This window comes from Manis pentadactyla, chromosome 1 (assembly GCF_030020395.1).
Source record: "Manis pentadactyla isolate mManPen7 chromosome 1, mManPen7.hap1, whole genome shotgun sequence".
Lineage (NCBI taxonomy): Eukaryota > Metazoa > Chordata > Mammalia > Pholidota > Manidae > Manis > Manis pentadactyla.
In genome coordinates this window covers 101,384,130-101,399,756 of record NC_080019.1, presented here as the reverse complement: position 1 = coordinate 101,399,756, position 15,627 = coordinate 101,384,130, and the positions used below count along the sequence as shown (strand labels likewise).

The window sequence follows — 15,627 nt, the reverse complement described above, 5'->3', positions numbered from 1 at the left end:
CTGTTTATGAGATCAATATAAAAAGAAATTTAGAATGAACTTTTCTAAAAATTACAAAGCTACCTTCTTCATATGTGTATATCTAGTTTTTAAAAATATGTATCTAATTTAAACTGTTACAATGTGGATCACAGTATTAAAAAGAATAGTACCATTATCTACCAATGAGAAAGCACCAAAGTTTTAAATAAGACAAGCAGTTACCTGAATGGACTTTGGTTTTGTGCTTTTTTAAATTCTTAATATCTGTGTAAGAATTTCCACATAATTCACAGATAAATGGTCTTTCTCCTGAAAAACAAGTTAAAAAGCTTAAAACCTCAATATTTTAGAAGCTCGGACAAAAATATCAATGTTTATTAACACAAAGTGAGTATCATTATATTAGTTTCAAATTGCCATTTTAATCACTTGGTTCTAATATAGTGAAATAAAAACTTCTATGTACATAGGCACTGTTACTTGATATAAAGCACCCTATTTCATGGAAAAGCACTTTTAGTAACAGAAAATTTAAACTAAAACTAACTTAAGTCTTTTATTTCTATCATACATTTAGTGAGTGCCAATGATATGCCAGACCCTGGCAAGAAGATATAACTAGGGGTAAAAAATTACGGTTTCTGCCCTCAGGTCGCTTACAAATTAGGAAATTCTTAAAAAATACTGACAGAAATTATAATTCTTCTGAAATAAGAACTGGCCAGTGCTTTTTTAGATAGGAATTAGGAGAATTTTTAAAAAGAATAGCAGATTTTCAAAGTGGCATTTTCTTTTGTTTAAAAATTTTTTTTAGTATTTTCTTTATACTACTTATACACTACCTTTTACAATAAACATGTCAACAATAAGATATATTCTTAAAATTGCATACTGAAAACTATTTAGTAAGTATTATTTCTTTTTCTTTTCTTGTGTATCTATAATTTAACCCAAATAATTAAAAAACTATTCATTATCTAGCATATTTCTTATAAAATCTACACAATTCTAAACCAAATTTAACTCACACTCAAAACAACTAAAAAAATGATGTAAGTAAATAGAAAGTTGATATTTATACATTAAAATATTGCTAATTAAGTTAGAGTATGACTAGATGCCATATAGCCCATAATGGCTTAAAAGTCAAGATTTACATAAAAAGAAATGAGAGAACAAAAAATAATACATTCTCCCTAAACACAGACCTGTATGGGATCGAAAGTGTTTGTTGAGCTCTCCTGAGGAAATAAAACTTTTCCCACAAATACCGCATATGTATGGTTTTTCACCTAGATGGAAAATAAAATATATTGAAGTGGTGTACTATACCAACATAATATTTATCAATTACAATAATCTAAAGTAAGCTGTGCTAAAACATTATTTAAAACCTCTTTATGTTATATTTTAGAGGTATTTTCAGTGTGATCCAATTTAAATGAATATTGGTAATTATTTCACACCCCTCATGTAAACTGATGCTTTTCATAAAAATAAAACTTTATTTCTGTAAATGTCCTTCTAGTAGACTAGAATTTGGCAACAAGTTCAATTTTTTTATTAAAAATGTGAAAATTCATCAATTTAATTCAATTCTTACTACCTTTTATATCATCAAAGGGGAATGAAATTTACAGAAGACCTATTACAAAAATGTACCCTACAAAAAATGAAAATCTTTGAACAAAATTCATGCTTTGCATTTAAGGTATCTATTTAATTTGCAAATCTTAGAGTATCTGTATAGGAAAAGTCCTAAGAAGTTATAGAATCAATGATCTACCCAAGCCCACCCCCATCCTTTAATTTCACTCTTATGGTTTTATCCAAAGTAAATGAAATTTCATATGAGGCTAAAGAGTTTTCCTAATCATAAAACATGTCTCCACTCAAGTTTATACAGTCACAATCATCTCATTTTAATGTATATAAGTTACATGATAAAAAAATTTCACCTACCATTATTATTCTAAAAAATAAATCTGCTTTTATGTCTAATACTTATGTGGAAATTATAAAGAGCTTCAAGAAGCACAAACAACATAAATAACTATAAAGTTTGTTTGTAAAGGCTCGATTTCCCTTTTTTCATTCACAACTTTCCTTATTCTAAGCAGTCTGTGGCAAATTCTTACCTGTATGTTTTCGAGAATGAGTGATAAGAGAACTAGAGACAGCAAATGCCTTCCCACAAGTATCACACACATAGGGCTTTTCTCCAGTATGCCTACGAACATGATAGGTCAACGTGCTGGCTTGGGCAAATCTCTGTCCACACCTATCACAGACATATGGCTTCTCTCCACTATGCTTCCTATTAGTAAATAGTTATATATGCCAATAAGTAAAACAATTTGAGGTCAATCTATATCGCAAGAATTTTTCATGTAGTATTTTATTTAATTTTATCTTAACAGACATTAAATCATACATATTTAAAATCAAGTTTCAATACAGACTGTCAAAAATACATGTTTTGGTTATCAAAATAACAGTTCTGAGATCACTTCAAGAAGTTCTGCCATTAATTTGATATGGTTGTCATGTATACCCCTAACGTTGTAGGCAATTGTTTTCACTGGTCCATTTACTAACTCTTTAAAACTCTTTCCTCAAACTCCCAGCATCTCCTTACCCATCCTCATTCTTAGCTGATATCCTTACTTTATGTTCCACTGAGAAAAATTTAAGTGATCAGAAGAAAATCGCCCCCATCACAACAATCCACCCATAGGCATCTGTACCTATATAGTTTACTTCCTTTCCTATTAACCTAACGTGAGGGTGACAGTTCACCTAAATCCAAGTACTCCCATTTGCATACTTGTGATACTATTCCCCTTGCCTATTTAATGATACCACACCTGCTATTTCCCCCATCCTTACATCATCCATTTTTCCCACCCCACTGTCTCATAGCATACAAATAAACTATTTTGTCTCCCACCTTTAAAAATAAAAGACCCTTGATCTCACTTTCTGTTCCATTTCTCCGCTCTCCTGTACGAAAAACTGGAGCCTCCAACTGTTCTACTTTAATTTCTTTTCTACTAAACTCTTCTCTACTAGCCTCTGCTAACACACTGTTTCTGTGAAGAACACTGCTGACCTCTCACTTTGCAAAATTCAATATTCAACTTTCAGTCTTCATCTCCCTATCACCAGAATTTGACACAGCTCATCACTCCCTTCTGGAATCATTTCCTTCACCTGGATTCCAGGAAAGCCTATTCTTCTGGTTTCCCTCCTATATTGGCTGCTTCTTCTCAGTCACCTCTGCTAGTTCTTGCCCATCTCCCAGAACTCTTAAAATTAGAGTGCCCCATGACTCAGTCTTTCATCTCTTCTGCCACATTCTTTCTCTTGGTTATGGCTTTAAATACTATTTATATGCTGATAGTATTTAATTAACATCTTTAGCTCAAACCAGTTCCCTGAATTCCAGACTTAACCAATTGTCTACTATTTATCTCCATTCAGATGTCTAAGTTACCTCAAAACTCCATTCAGATGTCTTAAGTTACCTCAAATGTTCAGAACTCTCTACTCCTAAACTCCTGTATTCCTGCTTAAACTGTCTATCCACAAATCTCCATTTCAGTTAATGGTGATTCCATCTTTTCAGGCTCAAAACCACAGAACATCCTTGATTCTACTCTTCTTTCTTTAATACCCACATCCAATCTGCAGCAAATTCTGTGTGCTCTATCTTTAAAACATGTCCAGAATCTGACTTCTACTCATATCTCTTTCACTGCTGCCAGTCTGGCCTGAATGATCATCATACTCACTTGGCTTTTACCTATAGCTTCCTAACTGAAAACCTTTGCTTCCATTCTTGCAATCCTACAATCTTATCCTAATATAGCAGCCAGAGTCAACCTCTTAAAATGTAAGCACTTACCTCTCAAACTTAAGAGTAAAAGCTTAATAATGGCCTACAGAATTTTATACCATCTGGATGCCCTATCACCATTCTGATCTTATTTCCTTCTCTCACTTATTCTCCTCCAGCCACCAAGGAACTAGAATTCCTTGATTATGCTGAGAATATTGTATGGTGGAACCATAATTAGAACTCTACTGTTTTGAATTCTAATATAACATTCACTAGACTATAGTGAATGATAGAATCAAAGATCAAACAACTAATTTTTTCTGTTATTACCTTGCATGAATCTTGAGATTGCTAGAAGTTGCAAATTGTAAATTGCACACATCACACTTATAGGGTTTTTCCTCACCATGATGCATGCGACTATGGAAGACTAGCTGGCATTTCTGAGCAAATCCTTTATCACACAATTCACATTTGTATGGCTTCTCACCTAAAAGAACAAGTAAATTAAATTGATATTTAAGAGGAAATACTGTCATAGTTGCTCAAGCCATATAAGCTTTCAAAAGAGTTTATCAACAGTACTAGTTTCAGTATTCAGAAAATGTTAACTGCTACAAGTTAAAAAGCAAATAGGTTATCTTTTTCTAGACTGACAATTGAAAACAGTAATTAAAAGAAATTAGTGTTTGTCAATTCATAATAGTGAAAGGTGGTCAATGAAAGAAATACATATTGCAACTTAAACAGTACAATCTAAGTATATAAATAAAGGTAAATGTAAAGGTTCAGAAAGGAATGTGTAATTCTAATAAATATGTTCAGAAATTGACAAAGTCTAGGGAGCAGGTGGTGAGATGTGTTGACAAAATCTGAGAAATGGCTTGAGTTGTAATTTTTCTCTTTATCAGTTTTAATATCTTTATCTCTGTTAAATACTTAGCAAGCTTGTACCAAGTTTATGCTTATTTTTATTTGGAGGGAAAATGATATAAAGAACTCATGCATTAGGACTTAGCTTATCAGTTACAATAAAACAAACAGCCATTAAATACTCGGCCACAATAAGTATACACCGAATTTTGGTCTAAAACAATCAACATTGTATATTAATACATTGTCTATAAAAAAAAATCTCGGTCACAGTACAAAAACAATTTTATCTCCCACAAACCAGTCTTACCTGTATGAGTTCTTACATGTGTTTTCAGCTGGTTACACTGTGTAAATGCCTTTCCACACAAGTGGCAGACATAAGGTTTGACTCCCTTATGTATTCTCATGTGCCTTCTCAAGCTGCTGGCTTCTGAAAACACTTTCCCACATGTATTACACATTGGCTTGGCTTTGGAATACCTCTGATCCAGCTCTTCCCCAGAGCTCTCCAGCTCGTAAGAGTTCTTGTCACTGGCTATATTAGACATAGAGTGTTCTTTCAGAGCACAGTTTGGCTGTGATTTTCCACGTTTCCGTTTCACTGAAACAGTCTGTACAATATCTTGTGCTGGAAAAGTATTTTCCACAACTGACGTCAACTCGAGTTCTGAATTACCATTTCTTTGTGCAACTTGTTCTATTACAGGTGTGGACAGTTTATTTGCATCTAGGAATAATTCAACAGATGCATTCTCTAAAATGTCAGTGGGATATTGCACTGTTTTATTCTGCCCTGCTTTCTGGGAGTTGAAGGCCTTCTTCTTCTTTTTAGCTTGAGATGACTTCTTTGCTAAAGCTCCTTGTTTAGGATTTGCCTGAACTAAATCTGTAGACACTTCTGATTTCTCCCGACTGCTATAATCTCGTAGAGTAAGAAGACAAGTCTGTTGATTCAATTCAATGTTTCCAGTAATACTAGATATCTCTGTAGAAGAGGGATTAGCAATAAAAGCAAAATCTTCCATCTTTATTTTACATTTAGTGACCACCTCTTCCACTTTGAGATAGTCAGCAGCCTGATGAATTTCTTTAACATTCCAACTGTAAGGAAACAAGGCTAAATGACAATATTTTGATAAAAGGAAAACTGTTTCTCAAACAGAGGTGCACATATATTTCAATGTCTTTTAAAGACCGAATGAAGTAGAATGATGAAAAAGGCATAACTAAGAAAACAAGTTTACGAAATTCATTCACTCACTCAGAATAATGTTTAGGCAAAAATCTCCAGTTTCACAGAACTTGAAAAGATGAAAAACAGTGGTTATTCACAGCTACCTATGTACAACTACAGAAAAGTAAAATAAAATTTCTGCCTGCTTTAAAAAACACTTGGAACACAAAAGTTGTGTTGCCACTGTACTGCCTCCTGCCATTCATCCCTAGGCCTCTTCAGATAGCAACTTTTCTGGATTGGCAACAGGAAGACTAAAAAAATTTTTTTCCTATTATCTTCCTCTGCTTCTCACTTTCCTGTGCATGTGAAATCACCCAGGGATCTTGTTAAATGTAGATTCAAATCCAGTAGGTCTGTAGTGGGACCTGAGTGTCTCCATTTCTAACACTCTCTGGTGGTGCCAATGCTGCTGGTCTATCAATCACACTTGGAAGAACAAGGATTTAGAATGCACTAAACTTCCTCTAGCAACTCTCCCACTTACTTTTTTTGTGATATTCAACCCAAGTTAGCTGGAGAGTTTGTCACATTAGAGTTAAATATAAAGACTTAAGTTCAACATTCCAGTCAGTATTTACTGAGCAGCTACCATGTGTGGTATGAAGAGGGCTATTAAGAAATATCAAATAGCCCTTGTCCTCCAGAAGTTAACAATGCAATGAGAGGTTGTTTGATTACTGTAGCATTGGCCCTAGCCTTACTAGCTGAATTAATTAGGGTAAGTTAGCATCTTTGGTGCATCAATTTTCTTAGCTGTAAGATCAAAGTTGAGCCAGTACTGACACTAAAAATATGGCCCTTTTAATTATTTGATACACACACATACCCCACCCCCACCCCCTGCTGCAAGTAACCTTCCTATTTGCCATTTTCCCCAAATATTTAACTCATCAGGAAAAAATATATTTTTCCTTTTTCCTCTTCATTAACTGAACCAAAAAAGGGTTTTAATCATAGCTAGTAATATAAATATAATGCTATTACTACATCTTTATTAAAAGTAAAAATTGAAATTGAATTAAAAATAACTAGTGACATGAATCTCTCAGGTCTTTGAAAGTATACTACTGTCACTAAACCTGCTTTGCCTCAAGTGCCAACTATGTTTCCTCTTTTTAAATTTAGCATTACAATAGTTTTTCAAAAATTGTCTTTTATTATAAAAATTGTTTTTTATTATTTCAGCTATTACAGATTAAGTAGATTTATAGGCTGGCTTGGAAATTCAATCACCAGTTTAGGGAACATTTTTATTCCCTGGGAAAACAGACCCCAAGTTCCCAAACATACTACAAATTAACTTTTGGAACATAATCTGTTTGCAAATTGAATCTTCCCCCTAGATAAGAATATAATATTTAAAATACTCATTGGGAGATGGGCCTTCAAGTAAATCCTCAATCTTCATGGAAATACCACGGTAATTATAACCATCTCATTTTTACAGAAGGGGAAACTATGGCCCAGGCTGCATTCAAAGAGACAAAGTGACTGGCAGGTGAGATTTAATTCTAAAACCCCTAGCTTTTCTGTGTCATAAAATTATGATCTATTGATATTTACACCTTCCTTAGAGATGCAAGAAAGAAGACGGGGTAATTTGGGTTCTCTTCCTTTTATCTCCTCTACCTGTTTCCCCACAGCGAATAAATGCATTGGTTTTATTATAAGTATGCAGTTCATTATGTATGAGAGACATACGGTGCCTGCATTCTCAGATTCCTTAGATACTTTGTTAGTGCCCTAACAGCATTAAGCATATTAGAGAAGTATTTTACCTCTTTGGACCAAACTTAAACATTAGTAATGATAGCTTTACAGAGATAACAAGAGTCACCACCATTTACATTCCAACGAAGTTACTGTCCCCGAATGAAGATCAGGAAGGAGTCTGAATACTGCTCTTTGTGGTTGGAAATGGGAGCACTATTAAATCAACAGAGTTTCTTCTTTTTCCCATTGGGCACTCCCGCACCTCAAACACCTGAAGAGGTGGGGAATAAAGTGTGAGGGAGAAAGAAGACCAGAGGAACATAAAGACCAAAAAGCAAGAATAAAATGGAATACGCTTTGAATTCATCGTGTTGAATCTTCAAGTTTACATAACTGAAAACAGACTTTGTTTCAGTAGACACATCAAATGTGTCAGTAACAAGCCTTTAAATCCTAATAACACATGTGCTTTTTGTGCTTAAGAAATGTAATCTGCTCATCCTACACCCGTGATACTGACTTCTTTATTTAAACAACAATAACATCATTTGTACACATCAATATTGACGACTCTGAGTTCAGGGACTGAATGGAAAAAATACAAATCTACTTTACCTCTAAAGATCATTGAGTAGCTTCTAGTGAAAATAAAATGTGTACTTTACCTGTCAAGATTTAAAGTTCCTGTGTATATAAACTCCAACAGTTTCTGAAATCCATCAGCCTTCACCTGACTCTGATCAAGAAAGACATTGTTCTCAGAAGTGCTTCTGTAGATCGCACCAAAATACTCACTAAACGAGGCAAGCACATTCCTATGAGCTTTGAACTCGAATTCCCCAATCACTACGGTGCAGTCACAAAGAAAGCCTGCTTCCCGCTGTTTGTTCAGTCTCTCTAAAAGGTGCTCACAGTGGTGCGAATAATGCATTTTGATATCAGAAAGAATTTTACCCTTGTTCTAAAAGACAAAAAGAAATAGTAAATCAGTAATCCTAAATTTTCATCAAACGTTTCAACCAAGAAACTTGTGAGGGAGAAGGGACACAGGACATAACATGAACAAAAATAACGTATCCCCTGAGAAAATTCTTGTTAAACAGATATGGCTAAAATGCTTAAGGGTTAAGTTCCTTTCTAGCTATGTTTCATCCTGGAACACAATCACCTGGACATATCAATAAATGGCTATGAACGGAAACACTTCTGAAAAAACCAACTGAAAAAAAAAAGGCACCGCAAAATTTCACGCTTTTACATCAGACTAACCTTCAGACTTTCAACCTCAGTAGGAATACATACGTTAAGAATAAAACAAACTAATCACTGAAAAATGATTCCTTGGACAGATGAAGAAAAGACGATACGAGTTCTTTAAAATTGCTCTCAAATCACCGAAACCTGTTAGCTTCCAGGGCCAAGTTGCTTCAGTGCGCTGGGCGGGTGCCCAAGGGGCGGAGAAATGACCAGGGCCAAGAGTTGTCAAAGGTTCCGTCCCTCGCCCCAAGGAGGCCACATACCCGTCTCTTCCTCACTCTCCACTCGAGGCGGCATCGGGAAATGACTACCAAGCCAGGGCTCTCCTGGCTTCTGCTGCCCTGCCTTTCGCCCCGCTCCCACTCTCGCGAATTCCCACAGCAGAGGCTGTGGCCAAGGCCAACACCGGGGCTGCCTCACCCAAACGTTCCACGGTAACATCTTCGCTCCCACCTAAGCTCGAACTCTGAGCAGTCTACCCTCCGATGGTGCAGGGCCTGGAGAAAGTGGAGATGGCGGGCTGGGAGTACCGAACTCACCTACAGCAACCCAAACGGGGAACAGTTTCTTCACTCTCTCTCCGCCATAATGGAAGGACGTCACCGCACGACGCTCCGCCTCTCCCTTGTTCCTCCACCGCAATGTCACATCCGGCTGCGGGCGTCCCGAGGCAACGCAGGACCTCTAGGACCTTGGAGGTCCCACCCGACATGGACGGAACAGGCTGGCCCACGGAGACCCCACTCCCTTGCATGCCAGGGAACCCTCCCGAAGCAGCGAGCGTAATGCATACGAGACCTAAGGACTCGCTTACAGTGCTCCGCTTGTCTTCCTCATTCTGAGCAGTCTGGTCGGCCGACAGTCAACATCTCACGCTGCGCCAGCGCTCTGGGCCGAGGCCGGGCAGCGCAACGCCGCGGGCCTCTCTTTCCAGCCGCCACATTGCGCACGGCATGCTGGGGCTTGTAGTCGCTCCTCTTTTCCCATCACCCTCCCCTTCCTTGAGGCCCGACGAGTGGAAACAGCTGCTTTGTGTACTCGGTCTCTTAGCCGTGGTGAATTTTTGAGCTAAGACTAATCATTACCCAGTCTGACTAATCACGATCCAAAAGCTCTTGGGACACCCTGCGTTTTGTTTGCATCGGTCAATTGTAGCCCAGTTTCTAGGATACCCTTACCTGCTGTTAGAAGTCTGAGAAGCACGAAAGCGGAACAAAGCAGTAGGGCACACTGGGCATGCGCAATGCCGGAGGAAGGTGGGCTTTAAACCGGAAAAAGTTCTGTCTGGAGTAGAAAAATTTTAATACGGTTATTTACATAGAATTCAGATTTTGTACAGTAAAGGAAAACGTTGCCAGTTATCTGCGTAATCTACAAAGGCTCAGAAACAATAAGATAAATCGATATGTTAAGGTTGATTCTTCCCAAGTACCTGCAGACATCATAAATCTCAGAAAAGCAAAACTTCAACATTTACTCGTGACTTCAAAGGACAGCCTCAACTTGAATTTATTCGTTTCTTTTATTTCTGCATCATTAATCTGCAGTTACATGAGGAACATTATGTTTACTAGACTCCCCCCATCACCAAGTCCCCCCTACAAACCCCATTACAGTCACTGTCCATCAGCTTAGTAAGATGCCGTAGAATCACTACTTGTCTTCTCTGTGTTGCACAGCCCTCCCCGTGCCCGCCCCCCGACATTATACATGTTAATCATAATGCCCCCTTTCTCCCCCCTCCCCCATATCACCCATCCTCCCCAGTCCCTTTCCCTTTGGTAACTGTTAGTCCATTCTTGGGTTCTGTGATTCTGCTGCTGTTTTGTTCCTTCATTTATTCATTTCTTTTTTCCTGAGAGTTTCCCAATCAGATTATGTTTGCTTTCTTTGTAATTTATTTATTCTCGGTAGGAATTACATTTGTGGAAAAAAAGCACAACCGTTATGTTTATAAGGAAAATCTTAAGGCTGGTTCTTCCTTGATTTCATCTTTATGAGTAGTTCTAATTTTTTTTCAGACTCTACTGTTCCTTTTCTTGGAACCCTCCTTGGTAATTTACTAATTCAGTAGTAACTCGTTTCTACTAGGTGTCAAGTATGACACTAAGTATATAGGAATAAAATACTGTCTCCTGGCATTTAGAGAAACTGCAATCTCAAGGGGAAAACTAGTGGAAAACCAAATGACTTTTAATATAAAGAGTGTTCAGGAGGCTAGAGGACTAACAGTTTTTCCACTGTATTTGATCTTTTCTTGTAGGCTGAATATAACGTTATTTTCTCAGTATCAGAATTTGAGTTGAAATTTTTAAGTCTTGAGCCCTACCACGTAGCAAGCTGTTAATAAAGACACTTGGTGTATGAACTAAAACAGAAGCTGAAAGTTCAAGTTTACAAGGTAAGACTATCACATAATTCTTTTCGGGGAAGCCAGAGAAGAAAAAGTCGTTGTTTCCGCCCGGTTTCGAACCGGGGACCTTTCGCGTGTTAGGCGAACGTGATAACCACTACACTACGGAAACTTCGATGTAAAGGTGCTCTTGGAGATCCTTCATATTGTTAGGTAAGATTAATGTACCTTAACGGAAAGAAAAGGATCAGAAGAGGTAAAATATTTGTCCAACTGAACAGCACTGAAACTATTTCAAAAATTGGACTTTATGAGCATGAGCACTTTCTTTCAAAGCTCCCTAGATATAGCTATAGAAACCAGACACCCTCTAGTTGCCCTTCGACTATCTCTAGTTGCCCTTCGACTAGTTGCCACTTTGTTGTGTGGGACAAATATTTTATTACGTATCTTTCTCCTCATGACGTTGCCGAGAGTCCCGGGAGAGTTGTGAGGCTTTGGGGCTTCTGCCAACCGGGAAGGGCGGTCCGCGCCCAGGTCCCGGAGTTCCAGCTTCCGCAGTGGCGCTCAGACCCAAACCCCTTTGCAGCTTACACCAGCCTGAACGCGACATTTCAGTCTCTGGTGGCGAGACGTGGAAATAGCCTTTCAATTTCCTCCCCTGCTTCCGTAGACCAACCAGAGGTTCTAATTTGCGTTTGTGTTTTAAAATCCTGTATAAGATGTGCAAAATTGAAGGGATAAAAGATCAGACCTCAAGATGCGTTTCTTGGCACGCAGTGTACTTAAATTTTTCTAAACCTGAACTTCATAAGGAATATCAATTTTTCTGCAGAGGCAGACATTCTTATGCCTAAAAATCAACAATTTTTAGGAAATGAGAATGAATTTCCGTATTACACCGTAGGATAACCTGATGAAGTTATGCTCGGTTTTGAGCATATTTTGCTTAGAAACTACAGGAAAGAAACACACCAAAGTAATGCCCAGTATAAAGAAATAATAATAAGTCTTTAAAACCCATTTGTAAATCCTAGTATTTTTTTCCCTTTTTCTTTTCAGAAGTTGACGAGGGTTTCAGAAACGTGGAGCGTGCCTCTCCTCCTACGGCAACTTTCCCTTGCCCCATCTTTCCACCTTTCTTAGTTTCAAAGGCGCAAAGCAGGGGTTCCCGGATTACCCGTGGACCGACACCCATGAACGAGACAGAGTTCAACGGCTTTGGGAAACAGAACTATTTTTATGGCTCATCGAGGTATTAGAGAAGGGTTAGATTTATATTTTGAAGAGTTAAGTCGGGTTTTCTTGATCTTGCTATTCCTGGATTCCAGGGAGTTGGGAAGACACAATCTAGGGTGGTACTTGAGAGCTCATCGTGCATCCGGAGCCTATGGGCCCGAGGCTCTCCGGCCCCCGGCCGGCACTAGCAGGGCTCAGGCCCCGCAGGACCTTGCTTGGGCCTCTGTGACGCGGCGTTCCAGGCCGTCAGCCCCGCGCATCACTGGGGCCTTCCTTGTAAAGCCGCCCAGGGTCTGCGTCGCGCACTGTCCGCCCTCCCGGCGCAGCCCGCAGCCAGGGTAGTGGGAGCGGCCGAGCGGCAGGGGGAGGCGGCATGAGCTACCACCAGGTACCGGTGGTAATCGACAATGGCTCGGGAGTGATCAAGGCGGGCCTGGCTGGGTCCCGGGAGCCCCATTTTGCCTACCCGAACATTATCGGCCGTGCCAAAGGCCAGAGCTGGGCGGCCGAGAGCGCGCGGGAACTGTGCGTGGGCGACCAAGCTCAGGACCGGAGGAACTCGCTGTCTGTCAGGTATCACCTTCCCCCAGCACGCGAGACTGGCGCCGAGGGGGAGCGAGAGCCCCGATGAGGGGCGCAGGGGTGAGAGACAGGATAAGGAAGCCAGGAACAGAAAAGTCTCAGCCAGCTGGCATTACTGCACACGTGCAGGCCACAAATTTCCAAGGGTACCAAACATCTAAAGAGTGAACATTACTTGCAGTGTGTATCTATCTATACAATGGAATTCAAACATATAAGTAAACTTATCGTTCATAAAATAGTTTACTTAAGAATGTTATTTAATGAAATAAGCTAGGCGGAGAAAGACAAGTATCAAATAATTTCCCTCATTTGTGGAGTATAACAACAAAGCAAAACTGAAGGAACAAAACAGCAACAGACTCACAGACTCCAAGAAGGGACTAACAGTTACCAAACGTGAGGGGTGGGGGAGGGCCGGTGGGGAGGGAGGGAGAAGGGGATTGAGGGGTATTATGATGGGCACACATGGTGTGGGGGGAATCATGGAGAAGACAATGTAGCACAGAGAAGGCAAATAGTGACTCTGTCGCATCTTACTACACTGATGGGCAGTGACTGCAATGGGGTATGGAGGGGGGACACGATAATATGAATGAATGTAGTAACCACAGTGTTTTTTCATGTGAAACCTTTATAAGAGTGTATATCAATAATACCTTAATAAAAAAAAAGAATGTTACTTAATTCATGGTACTTTTGTCATTTGAGTTATTTTTTTCAATTAATTGATATTAAAATCATTGTTATGTGAAGATTCCACCCCCCCCCCTTTTTTTTAAAACAAAGGTCTTCCAAGGGGGGCTGGAAATGAAAAGCAACAATAATTGCTGTAGAAGGTAGCTGTGCTAACTTTCTCTGGCAGTTACAGATCTCTAACCTCTGGCGATCACAGCCCACAAAGGGATACTGGCAATAAATATGGGGATTAACCCAGGTTTGAAGAGAGTAGAAACTGGAAAAATTAAAAGCTACCATTTATCTCATTGTTCTTCCTACAGCTACCCAGTAGAGCGTGGTCTCATTTCTTCCTGGGGGGACATGGAAGTCATGTGGAAGCATATCTATGACTACAACCTGAAGCTAAAGCCCTCTGATGGGCCGGTTTTGATTACGGAGCCAGCACTGAACTCACTGGTCAACCGGCAACAGATCACTGAAGTGTTTTTTGAGCATCTAGGGGTTCCTGCCTTCTATATGTCCATTCAGGGGGTTCTAGCTCTCTTTGCTAGTGGCTTTACAACTGGCTTTGTGCTGAATTCAGGTGCTGGGGTTACCCAGTGTGTGCCCATCTTCGAGGGTTACTGTCTGCCTCATGGTGTCCAGCAGCTAGATCTGGCAGGCCTTGACCTCACCAACTACCTCATGATGCTGATGAAGGACCATGGCATCATGCTGCTTAGCACTGCAGACAGAAAGATTGTCACAGACATTAAGGAAACTTCTTGTTATGTGGCAATAAACTATGAAGAGGAAATGGCCAAGAAACCCAACTGTATAGAGAAAGTTTACCAACTACCTGATGGGAAGATGATCAAGCTCCATGAACAGCTCTTTCAGTGTCCAGAAGCACTCTTCTCTCCGTATCTCATGAACCTGGAGACCCCTGGCATTGATAAGATGTGCTTCAGCAGCATAATGAAATGTGATACAGATCTGAGGAATTTATTTTTCTCCAATATTATACTTGCTGGGGGATCAACTTCTTTCCCTGGTTTAGAGAAGCGGCTAGTTAAAGATATAGCAAAGGTGGTGCCTGCCAATACCCCTGTGCAGGTTACAGCTCCCCCAGAAAGGGAACTATCTGCGTGGATGGGAGGCTCTATGCTTGCATCACTGTCTGCCTTCCAGGATATGTGGATAACTGCTGCAGAATTTAAAGAGGTTGGACCCAACATAGTACACCAAAGATGCTTCTGAATGTGGATAATCTGATTAGGAGAAAAATGTTTTGAGTATATGTGACAGAAAACTTTGGGTATTATGTGTTTCTGGAAGAACAGAGAATTTTCAATTATTGTAACGTCCATGTCTCTGTTGGACTTCTATAATGGGGGAAAATAATGGTTAGGCAGTCAACACTTATTGAGTAGAACTAAATTAAATGCTAGAGGAAACATTCTTGATCTTGGAGATCTTTTATTTTCCTTGGAGAGAGAGCAGTTATGTGGTACATGATATGTACCAAATGAATAATACAGATTTAAGTTTGTTGAAGTTTGTGGAAAGATGGTTGCCATGAAAAGATTTCATAGCAGAGGTATACTATCATGGATGGGGTGGCATTAGGATGGGGGGGCAAGGTGAGAGATATCCAGAAAAGCATAATGGATAAGCAAGGGGCTAGAGATGTGAATAAACAAAGCATGTAGGAGTCATGTTTACTAGACTGGTTTTGTTAAAATGAGTTCATATAAAGCTAAGAGCAGACTGGAAGGTAAATTAAGGCCAGGGATTGGAATTCTTTGTTTTAAATGTCCTGTATGTAAAAGGGGAACACTTAAAGATTTCAAAGCAGCAGTATAAGGAAATTAAGATGAATGTGGC

General features: G+C 39.3%; 2 protein-coding genes and 1 non-coding gene across 12 annotated transcripts in view; 1 reads left to right on the top strand and 2 right to left on the bottom strand.

Annotated features, from left to right (window-relative positions):
- Positions 1-10,149, bottom strand: part of MYNN (myoneurin) — a 29,458-nt gene extending 19,309 nt beyond the window's left edge. For 3 of the 9 annotated variants that reach the window (XR_008996934.1, XR_005027330.2, XM_057499868.1), the window contains exons 1-7: positions 9,446-10,121; positions 8,315-8,610; positions 5,007-5,800; positions 4,154-4,313; positions 2,121-2,299; positions 1,191-1,274; positions 205-291 (exon numbers count right to left, since the gene is read on the bottom strand). Coding sequence is in view for 1 of the 9 variants with exons in the window: in XM_057499868.1 (XP_057355851.1) it covers positions 205-291; positions 1,191-1,274; positions 2,121-2,299; positions 4,154-4,313; positions 5,007-5,800; positions 8,315-8,580 (1,570 nt within the window). In the remaining 8 variants the exon portion in view is untranslated. Of the gene's footprint in view, positions 1-204; positions 292-1,190; positions 1,275-2,120; positions 2,300-4,153; positions 4,314-5,006 lie in introns of all 9 variants that reach the window. The other 6 variants (XR_008996933.1, XR_005027335.2, XR_005027333.2 and 3 more) reach the window with 6 other exon arrangements.
- A 1,206-nt stretch (positions 10,150-11,355) lies between these two features.
- ACTRT3 (actin related protein T3) lies at positions 11,356-15,197 on the top strand. Of its 2 annotated transcripts, XM_057499865.1 has the most exons (3): positions 11,356-11,472; positions 12,322-12,514; positions 14,082-15,197. In XM_057499865.1, the coding sequence occupies exons 2-3, from the start codon at positions 12,456-12,458 to the stop codon at positions 14,998-15,000; spliced, it is 978 nt and encodes a 325-aa protein (XP_057355848.1). In that variant the 5' UTR covers positions 11,356-11,472; positions 12,322-12,455; the 3' UTR covers positions 15,001-15,197. The 2 variants fall into 2 exon arrangements, with proteins under 2 accessions (XP_057355848.1, XP_057355846.1); XM_057499863.1 differs by lacking the exons at positions 11,356-11,472; positions 12,322-12,514 and adding an exon at positions 12,527-13,071.
- TRNAV-AAC (transfer RNA valine (anticodon AAC)) lies at positions 11,359-11,431 on the bottom strand. Its single transcript has one exon. It is a non-coding gene; the product is annotated as a tRNA-Val (tRNA).
- Positions 15,198-15,627: the final 430 nt, after the last annotated feature.

Coding starts and splice junctions, on each gene's coding strand:
- ACTRT3 (XM_057499863.1), top strand. CDS start 12,872: ATGAGCTACCACCAGGTACCGGTGGTAATCGACAATGGCTCGGGAGTG. Junction 13,072..14,081: donor AGGAACTCGCTGTCTGTCAG/GTATCACCTTCC, acceptor TTCTTCCTACAG/CTACCCAGTAGAGCGTGGTC.